Raw genomic sequence first — 10233 nt, 5'->3', positions numbered from 1 at the left:
GCGCAGACCCCCTCCCGGCCACCTTCACCTGCGGCCCACCAGGCCGCCCAGGCCGCTTACTCGTCGTCCCCTCCGCACAGCTTGAGCAGCGCCTTCTTGTACTCGCCAGAGGTGTCGTTCTGGGGAGAGAGAAGGGAAGGACACTTCAGCCGGCTCTGGCTCTCGGGCAAGGCGGCAGGGCCTGCAGCGCCCCAGACAGCAGAGCGCTGCGCAGTCACCCCCAGCGGGCCTGGCTGTGGCTGCTGGAGTGGAGACCTCCAGACTGGTGTGCGGGTCACTACTGAAAGGCGGCCGTCTCTGTAGGGAAGGGGAAGGGAGGAGGGAAGGAAGCCTGGTTTGTATTCGCCAGTTCCTTGGGTGTAAGCGCTTCCAACAACGACGGTTCAGGTGCTGCTGTCCCTTCCAGTGCCCAGTGTGCTACTGCCAGTGTCATGTTTTTCCACAGAACCAGGGTACTGCGAAGAATGCCCCGGAGAGCCAGCTCTCAAATACGTATTTGATAGACGCATACATCCTTGTAGGTGGCGTATTCTCTCTTAGGGTTTCTTGATTTAAAAAAGTAAAGGCTGTGAGAAGGTCTGAGGTGAAGACCCTGGTTTCGCTTTGCTTAGTTTGTTTCAAACTTATTTCTCCTTGGAGCAGGTGCATATAACACTATCAAAATCCCTCCACAGAAGCACATTTTGGCAACAAACTGGATCCTGTCATCCTCACAGAACTTGCTTCTACACCTGCCTCCTGACAAAGCCCCGGGCCTGGACAGCCCAAGACACCACTGATCACGGCCTCCATGGCTGTCCTTCTTCCAGGGGACTCTCACTGCCTTGGGACAGAGTTCTCACGTCCGGTCCTCGCTGGGCCAGCACGCGACCACTGAGCAACAGCCCCGCCCCCACCCGTCCACCTTTTCAGCCTCATCTCTTGCCAGCTCCGACACCTGAGTGTCCTGCTGATGCCACCAGGCAAGGGCTCCTGGGATGCCCAGGAGACTCTCAGCTTCCGCGGTGTTATGGCTTGGGTCTGGGTGTACCCCAAAGCCTCATGTGGTCAGAGGTGGTTGAACCTAGTGTGTGAAGCTGGGATTGAGGGTGTGTGGTTACTAAACCACTGCACTGTTTGGTTCGGCACCACCCTAATCCCAGTAGTGTGATCAGGTAAAAGGGGCAGAAAGACACTGCTAAGTGTCTCTTGTTGCTTTTGCAACTAGAGTGGGTGCCATGAACTGTTTCTCTGGGACACTACTCTGCCATGTGCCACCCCACCTTGGAGCCAGAGCATTATGGACTGAAACCTCTACGAACTGAGCCAAACAAACCTGTCCCCTTCAACTTTGGTGTTGCGTATTTTGTTTCAGCCAAGACACCTGGATACCGCCCTCTCCCGGAAGTGGTTCCCATCCTGTCGTCCCTGCCCACGCAGTCAGGGCTGCTGACCTTGATCATGCTGTACAGAGACTTCTCGTACTTGGTGCGGAAAATCTCCCGAATGTCAAGCATGTCCAGCTCACTGCGGGTGACCATGATGCGGATCAGGGTGTTGTCCCTCGTCCCCAGACCCTAGAGGACAAGCAGGAGCCTTGGAGGGAGGAGAGTGGAGCGCTCACAGCCTCCAGATTAGGTAGAAACACTACTTCATAATAAGAAATGAAAATAAGGAACACAAAAGGCAAACACTTATATTCCCTTTGAAGTTTCCCGGGTACCCCACTTGCTTTTATAAGCCCTGTCTTCCGTTTCCCACCTCACGTTCCTCCCTGGCTTCCCTCCTCGCTTTACCAGCGCTTTGTGACTCTCTGGAGCACAAGCAGAGGCACAGGTTTTGGGACTTTGCAAACACAAGACATGGGCGTGTTGCCTGTTCTCCTACTGCAGACAATCCCACCAGGAAATCTTAGGAGGCAAACATTTCTAGGGGTGAGCTGCCGGCCTCGCTGTGGCTCAGAGAGGTCTGATGGTCCACTTGCCAAGCAGGGCCAGGAGGGCCAGAGCTCTGGGCCGAGGGCCTCCAGCAGCCAACAGATGAGTTCATTCACTCTGGTGTACCATGGAAATACCACCGTTTCTTCGTGCGGCAGGTGTGCAAAAACCCAGGAAGCACCATTCTCAGAAACATCCTGGGCAGGATGGCCAGCTCGGAAGTGTGAGCGTCAGGAGTCCCCACAGATGATGCCCAAGGGTTTCCAAGTGGCCTTGCCTGTCCACTGTGTGTACACATTGTGCTTAGTTCCCATTCTTTTGAAAGTGTGGGCTGCCAACCTATTTGGCTGGTTAGGCTGGTGCGGACTGCTACCAGGCCCACGATCAGGGGGGACATTTGACCAAGCAGCACCACGCATGGGAGCTCACCGAGGACAGACACCCACCCCGGAGCAGTCCTGTGGACAGTCCCTGAAAGGCTCTCTGTGCCCGGGGGACAGCAAGGACCTGTCTAAGAGTTCAACAGTCCCAGGGGTGAAGAGCCCCGCCCTCCGGTCCCTCCACACCACCCCCACGCACCTTCATGGCCTTGAAGAGCCGCTCAGCGAAGTACTCAGGGGTGCTCCGCACGCATTTCACTGGGGGGACAGGGAGAGGGGCAGTGACTCCCGCTGTCCTGGGAGGCTGAAGGCATGCCCTGGTCCTACTTGGTTCAAAAGCTAGAAGAACCCCAGCCTCCTGACAGTGCTCAGCCCTGGAGCACCTGAGGTCTACTTGCTTTTATCACAGACTTTGGGGATAAGGACATCGGGAAGTGGGCCTGTTAGAATCCAGACAGGCTGTCCCGGAGGACCACTTCATCTATCAGGAGGCAAGGACTTTCAGAGAACTGGGCCAGGTCGGGGGAATCCAGGGCGGAGGTGGGAAAGGTTTTTCTCTACATTCTGCTACACCAGAAAGCACTGGCAATGAATCGCTTTGGATCTTGCTGGCTGAGTGGTGCAAGGGAACAGTGCTGAGCAGGAAGCTGAGGCGTGGGCTGTAGCTCTGCCCGAAAAATACAAACATACAAACTACTGCCCACGCGACCACACAGAACCTGGGAATGTCAGTTTTGCAAAGCACGTGAGTCAGGAAGCCTGTTCTTCTTGCCCCCACCACCACCCATTTAGCAGAGGAGGAAGCTGAGGCCCAGCCAGGCTACGTGACCTGCCCCACGGACAATAGCAAATTTGGGAGCATTGCTGGGCTTGAATCTGACTCCACACTGACTAGTCAGCTCCTCGGATTCATCTCACTGAGAGTACCTCGCTTCAGTTCTGTCTTCTGTGAAGTAGACAGCAGGCCCCACTCCTGGTGTGTGTGTGTGTGTGTGCACACGCGTGTCTGTGTGTGTTAATGGTACTGGGGATGGAACCCAGGATGTGTGTGTGTGCACACGCGTGTCTGTGTGTGTTAATGGTACTGGGGATGGAACCCAGGTCCTTGCGCATGCTAGGCAAGTGCTCTACCACTGAGCTATTTCCAGAGCCCTTTTCATTTATTTTCTGGACGGGTCTCGCTCAGCTGCCCGGGCTGGCCTGAAGTTTGCAATGTTCCCGCCTCAGCCTCTGCAGTAGCTTGATTTATAGGTTGTGACACCACACCCAGCTTCCGGCATCTGCCAGGCGCCGTAGCTCCTCCATGCCAGCCTCCCACCGTCCTTACTGCCTCTCCAAGCCAGTGCTCTCCCTCCCCACCACGCTGGAGAAGGGGTGGGGAGAAGGCAGTGCCCAGGGCTCAGCTTCCTTCCCACGCCCGGCTAGACCTTTAATTCACAGCCCATTTGGCTTTCTCTTTCCCGACTCCTTCCCTTCCTTGCTCCCCCTGTGCCCAGGCTGGGGTCTCAGGACCCGGGGAGCTGCTGACGTACCCACGGCCAGCATCAGCTTCTCAAAGTCCCCGGACAGCTCCCCCCGGATGCTGGCTTCGATTGGCTTCCCTGTGGTCTTCAGGTACTCATCAAACACTGAGTCACACGAGAGACAGGACGTCAGTCAGCGCCGAAACAGCGAGAGGAGAGGGACCCCCAAAGGGGAGGGTGAGGCGGCCGGGACCGGACCACCAACGGGAAATGGGGCCTGGTGCTTTGGTGGCGGCGGCTGGGGGTCACACACACTGGCAGCACTGTGTGGTCCTGCTGTGTGCACTGGGGAGCAACTCTGCACCCAGTTCACCAGCGGGGAGACAGGCCCGGCACTGAGGCAGAAGGATGGAGCGTCTGTGAATGGCTCTGGTGTAATAAAAGCACTGTCTACTAAAACTGGGGGGGTGTGTGGGCTAGAGGTGGAGTAGCTACGATGCTCCACCAGTAACGGGAAAGGAGAAGGGACTCCTGGTACAACCCCAAGAAAGTGGCCACAGGCCTCTGGTTCTCACCCAGTCGGAGATGCTGCTTGCTGCGATTTCCCAAGATGTAAATGAACTGTGCCTCATCTGTTCCCCATTTTAGTTCCCCTGCTTCGTACAGGTCCTAAAGGGGAAGAATTGCAACTTGACTGAAAGAAGAGATTCCTGAAGACAGGACATGCTAATCAAGCCTCTAGAACTGCTGCCCAACCCCTTCACAAGCAGCAGCTTGGTAGCCTCCGGGCCTTTGCATATACTGATCCATCTTCTTTCTTCCCTTACCCTCCCTTTCCTTCCTTTTTCTGGGGAAGCCCCTACTCAATCTTCACGGCCCCGATTAAATGTCCCATTTTCTCTCAAATGTCCCAGGCTGAGATCTTTTCCCCTCCTTCCCTCTCAAGATTCTAATGCTTCTTTATTGCTTTCGCCTCCTTTATGCTACAGTGATTCCTCCCTGTCTGTCTCCCGTTCTTGCTGGGCTGTGCAAACACAGGAAATATGTCTCTGAGTTCTTTTTAGTCACAGTGCTCCACACTGCTTTGGCCACAGGTGTGCAGAATACCTAGCTCGTAAGGCACACTGACAGAGAAGGAGTTTGTGCTGCTAAAATACGCCTGACTCTTCCCCAGTGCTTCTCAGGGTACCCAGCAGGTAGTGAGCATTTACTTTTAAAAAACATACAGTAACTGGAATGGATAAATAAACCAGGCTCCAAAATACATCTCGCCAACTTTTTATGTCCTGTACCGTTGAAAGAATTTAAACTGTTTTCTTCAACAAAGCCCTGTACAAACGCTGGCTGGGCCCAGGGTAGTTCTGTGTCTGACACAAACGAGGTCACCGCAGCCTTCCCAGGCCCCACTGCTGCCCTTTCTTGAGGCTTCTCCACTGCACCCTGGGGACCTCCCAGGCGCCCATTTACCTGCACGTCCTGTTGTACCAAGTCCTCGCTCACCACATCGTCCTCCTCCCTGGTTCCCTGCACAGAGAGAGAGAATAAGTGTTTCAAACACCACGGGGCTGGGAGGAAGGCCCGACAGCAGCAGTGCAGGCTGGAGAGGCGGCAGAGACCCGGGGGCTCTGGGAGTGCCGGAGAGGTGACAGGGCCGGGAGGACCCCTCAGGTGCCAGTGGACCAAGGCTGCAGGGTCGCACGTCCCCCTTCCAGTCCTCCCTCCCTCTCTCCCCTGGGGCTAGGATCCGACACGGGGGTGCTGGGGATAACCAAGGTTCTTCCCAGAGCCTGATCCTGGAAAGCAATGGGAGCCTTCTACCATCTGAGCTTGGGATGGCCCTGCCACAGGCCCCTGACACCACAGGGCCCACACCCTAACGACGTCAAGAGAGCCAGAGAGGCATAAGACAGGTGGTGGGGTGGAGTGGGTGGTGAGGAAGGCACAGTACAGAAAGGCCTAGCACCAGTGTGGCTCTCCCAGGCCACCCACCAGAGAGCAGGGAGCAGGGGTCTCACACCCCGCCTGTGCTGTGGGAGCTAGCGCCCAGGAGGGGCCAAGGGCCTGGCATGAACCTACCTGCAGCAGGACCACGAGCATCTTCTGGAAGTGGCCAGAGGTATCTCCGATGACGTCAGACTCCAGGTCCTGCTCGTAAGCTGTGGGAAGGAAAGCAAGCTCAGGGCTCCTCGGGACCCAAGACAAAGGCTCCCTGCTGCCCGCTATGTGCCTGGTAGATGGCAGAGATCCCAACACCCAGTCTACGTGACCGCCAGGGCGAGACCCTGCAGCCCATGCACAGCCGCTGGTTCCCAGATGTGGCGGAGTGGAATCTCCCTACTGCTCCTGTCCCCACACCATGTCCGCAGAACACCACCTTCTGGGATCACTGCGCCCCGCTGCCTTGGACTCCAAATAACACACCATCTCTCTCTGCCGTCAAGCCCTTGTGTGATCCTGCTCTGCCCTCTACCTCTCTAATCTTGTCTTGGCTACCAGGCTTATTTCTACTTCAGGGCCTTTGCATGTGCCTTTGTCTGCAGCAGGATCTTCTGTCCAGTTTTAATCCACCTGGCTCAGCTTTTCCTCCTAAGACAAGCTTTCCCTGACCACCGGTCTGAAGAAGGTCTTCCCTCATCAAAGTCTGACTTTTACCTGTTTCCTTCACTATTTAATCACCATGATGCATATATCGTGTTAATTTAATTACCCGTTTATTACCTTGTTAACTTACTGATCTGTACATTCTAGCAGGCAGGGACGGCATTGGTACAGCGCCCACCACCACATTCCAAGAACTTGTGCCCACCCACCAGAGCAGGCGCTCATTGGACCGATGAAGGGAGAGTGGACCAATCAGAAAGGAGGGGGCGGGGCAGGCTTCCGAAATCAAATCACTGCCCGATGTCCTGATTGGCCCCTCCGCCGACTCACCATCTTTGTATGCAGCCACCAGCTGGTGCATCTGCTCATTGGTCCGGGAAGCCAAGATCTCAATGAGGCACTTCTCATCGGTACCAATGCCCTGGAGAAGAGATGGGGCGTTAGTCCGGATGAGGCCAGGAGGCCACCAGCACTCTCTCCTCAGCTCTTAGACACCATGTGGGAGCTGCTGCCTGAGTCTCAAAAGACATGGGTTCTAGTCCCGCCTCTGCCAGCAGCTTGTGGCTTCTCCTTAAGAAGCCTGATCTTAATATTTTTTGCACCCTGAGAACAAGATGGTCCAGCTCTGGTGGAGCCCGCTGTGGGAATCCGCCCCAGGCTCTGATTCTTGGCACAGCTGCACAAGCCAACACAGTCTGGTCGGGAAATACGTCCTCAGTGAGTGTCACAAGTGTTTCTGTCAGTAGGGGTAGCTACAGGCTTTCGCTAATAATGATCTTACTTGAATGGACAACCCCAGACATCCTCCCAGGGGAAGAGACCATGGCAGCTCTTTGTACACGAAAGGTAAAAATCTGAGGGAAGACATGGATACCACCTCAGTTTGCTCACACCATCCGTGAGATGCAGCTGCTACTAGCCGCTCTGCCAAACCCTGAGGCAGGAGGTGACCCCCCGCAGTGGAGGGTATCAGTTTAGAGCTGGATTCGTGCTGCATAGATTGTCCAAGACCACAGCCCGTGATAAAGGCCCAGCTAGGATCAGGGGCTATAGTCTCTGCCTCCTTCCTAGACACAAGGCTTCTCCTCAACCACAGTAAACCCCGGACCCGGCCTCAAACCCTCCCCATAACCTCTCTGGGTGTCCCCAGAGCGAGCTGGGAAAGACCTCTGGCTCCTACCTGCCAAATCCTCCCTAGACTGGTGACTCAGCTCGATTCTCTCACCTCCCAAATGCCCCCAAGCCTGCCCAGAGCTGGGTCCCACCCACCGCCGCTGCCCCACTTCAGTGGGCCCCGCCCATCTTTGGGTCCCTACATCCTGCTGCTCTGGGGCCCTAAGCTCCTGGGGATCCGTGCCTGGTCTCTGCCCAGCCCTGACTCCTGTCAACATCTGTCCGTGTGGGTAGAGGGGGCACAGCTCCTGGGTGGTTCCAGGGCTCCCTGGAGAGCCTGGGGTCTTCCCATTACCAATGTCCTTTGTCCCCAACACACACACACACACACAGACACACGGACACACACACTGCTTACAGAGATGGCGTCTTTAATTTCTTTGGCGTCACAGTAGGCGAGTGGCCTCATAAGGCCCACAATCAGCCGCTCAAACTTCCCTGTCAGTTCATACTTCAGGTCAGCGATGAGGTCCTGGAGTCAGGAAGAGAGGCACAGCCCTGAGAACTGCACTGAATGAGCTTTCACTCTCACAAGCACCAGGCCCAGCTTGCTGGTCGCTGTTCCTGGAGGTGCGCATTGTGATTGGCCTGGGAGACTGCCCAGCCACCTCAGGGAATGCCCAGAGTCCCACAGTGGGCACAGCGCCCCTTCCCTGGCTCTGCTGGCCTCCCTGCTCCTGTGTCCCCTTCCCTCCCACAGAGTGGACCCAGTTGCTTGTGCCCCAGTGCGGCCTAACACCTGGAGTACAGCAGTACCCTGGCTGTATCTGAGGCTAAAAGAACAGAACCTGCCCCTGCAGGTGTCAGACACAAGAACAAAAACATGCAGGAAGAACCTGGATGAACACCCAGGTGAGGTGAGTGACATCCTCCCGTCGCCCCCTGCCTGCCCTCTGGTTGCCATGGTTACCTTGCCATAGAGTGACTTGTAGCTCTGGCAGATCTCCTGCCTCTGCCGGTTGCTCCGGGAGGTGATCAGGTCCAGTATGGCCTCCTTGTCACTGCCTGGGAGACAGGAGGGCATCCACCGTGCTACCCACGCCACCTCCAGGAAGCCCTCCTGGGCACTTCCTTCCTGGGCACAGCTCATGGGCCCATGGAGTCCCCACTGAGAGCCACAGCACAGACACCTGAGCTCATAGGACCCCCGATCTAGCTCCTCACTGTACAGATAAAGAAACTGAGGCCCAGAGAGGGTCTCGCCCCCACTCTTGCAGGAAGCCCAGCTTAGAAAACCCTGAGTCCTAACACTAGTACAGGGCTCTGTCAGCCCCGAGAAAAGTACAAGAGAACAGTCAGCTCTGGTCCAGGGTCACAGAGACGCCAGGAAAGGCGTCAACTACGCGGAGGAAGAACTGGTTCTGAAGCTGCAGGTGGCCAGTCTGGGCTCTTGTCCGTACACCTTTTGTTGGCATGAAATGATTTCTTTCTTTTTTCTGGGAGGGGACAGGGTCTCACTATGTAGTTGAGACTGACCAGGAAGTCACCATGTAGCCCAAGCTGGTCTCGAACTCACAGTGATCCTCCTGCCTCAGCCCCCAAGTGCTGGGATTACAGGCATGCGCCACCATGCTGGGCTATGCAATGATTTGTTACAAAAGCAGGAAAAACAAAAAGAGGGCGAGAACTGGATGAGCCTAGTGTGTGACTCACACTAGAGCACTTGCCGAGTGCACTGAGGCTGTGTGTTTGTCCCAGTGGGACACACGCACACCCGCAGGGTATAGTTCACCTTCCCCACCCAGCCCGCAGGGCGGCACCCACCGAAGCCCTTCATGGCGGTATACAGAGCCTCAGCGTCCTGGCCGGGGTCGAAGTCCGGGTGGTCGTGGATGGAGCCCCGGAACCTGGCGCCCTGCAGGGAGGAGAGTGGAGGACGAGGTGCTGAGCGCGGCCAGGACGTGCGTCAGATCCCTCACCATGGCCCTGGCTAAGCTCAAGCGGGCACAGAGGGCGCTGTACACTGCTGCTGCGCTCAAAGAACAGTGCCACCTCCCAGGGTGGCTGACAACAGCCGCACCACCTTCACCCCAGAGATGAACAGCCCGGCTGGGCGAGGGGAGGAAGACGACTGTAGAGAAACCCCAGCCTCGGCTGTTTTCATGTGCTTCACAGTGTACAAAGCCTTGTCATCCCCCACTAACTTGATTGCTTTAACATTTGCTGGAGTGCTTAAAATTTCTTTGGGGGGTGAAATTCAGGATTGAATCCAAGGGTGCTCTATCACTGAACTCCATCCCTACCCTCTTTTTATTTTTTAATTTAATTTAATTTTTTTGGTATAGGGGATTGAACTCGGGCCCTTGGGCCTGCAAGGCAGGTGGCGGAACCACTGAGCTAAATCCCTGGCCCCGTACCTTTTTTTTATTTTTACTTTGAACAGGATTTGCTAAGTTGCGCAGGCTGGACTTGAACTTGTGATCCTCCTGCCTCAGCCTCCTGAGTATCTGGGAATGTAGTTGTGAGCCACCACACTGGGTTTAACATGATCTTGGTCTGAGATGAAGCAGCCAAGCACAAAGAAGGAAAGCCAGCCAGGTGTGGAGGTGGAGGCCTGTTATCTCAGCACTATGGAGGCTGAGGCAGGAGGATTGCTTCGAGTTTGAGGCCAGCCTACAAAGTGAGGTCAAAGCCAGTCTGAACTACTTAGTGAGACTCTGTCAAAAAAAAAAAAAAAAAAAAAAAAAAAAAAAAAAAAAA

At 55.6% G+C, this 10233-nt stretch overlaps 1 protein-coding gene across 1 annotated transcript in view; it reads right to left on the bottom strand.

The window, feature by feature from the left end:
• Anxa6 (annexin A6) overlaps positions 1 to 10233 on the bottom strand; it is a 40722-nt gene that overhangs the window by 20391 nt on the left and 10098 nt on the right. Inside the window, exons 2-12 of the mRNA XM_033761762.1 lie at positions 9298 to 9388; positions 8444 to 8538; positions 7892 to 8005; positions 6691 to 6781; positions 5836 to 5915; positions 5227 to 5283; positions 4335 to 4428; positions 3829 to 3924; positions 2496 to 2554; positions 1434 to 1556; positions 61 to 119 (exon numbers count right to left, since the gene is read on the bottom strand). Of these exons, the coding sequence (XP_033617653.1) occupies positions 61 to 119; positions 1434 to 1556; positions 2496 to 2554; positions 3829 to 3924; positions 4335 to 4428; positions 5227 to 5283; positions 5836 to 5915; positions 6691 to 6781; positions 7892 to 8005; positions 8444 to 8538; positions 9298 to 9388 (959 nt within the window). The remainder of the gene's footprint in view (positions 1 to 60; positions 120 to 1433; positions 1557 to 2495; positions 2555 to 3828; positions 3925 to 4334; positions 4429 to 5226; positions 5284 to 5835; positions 5916 to 6690; positions 6782 to 7891; positions 8006 to 8443; positions 8539 to 9297; positions 9389 to 10233) is intronic.

The sequence above is a fragment of the Fukomys damarensis genome, unplaced genomic scaffold (assembly GCF_012274545.1).
Source record: "Fukomys damarensis isolate Sample0158 unplaced genomic scaffold, DMR_v1.0_HiC HiC_scaffold_9, whole genome shotgun sequence".
Lineage (NCBI taxonomy): Eukaryota > Metazoa > Chordata > Mammalia > Rodentia > Bathyergidae > Fukomys > Fukomys damarensis.
Note: the sequence above shows the minus strand (reverse complement) of the source record. Positions and strands in the feature narration are given on the sequence as shown.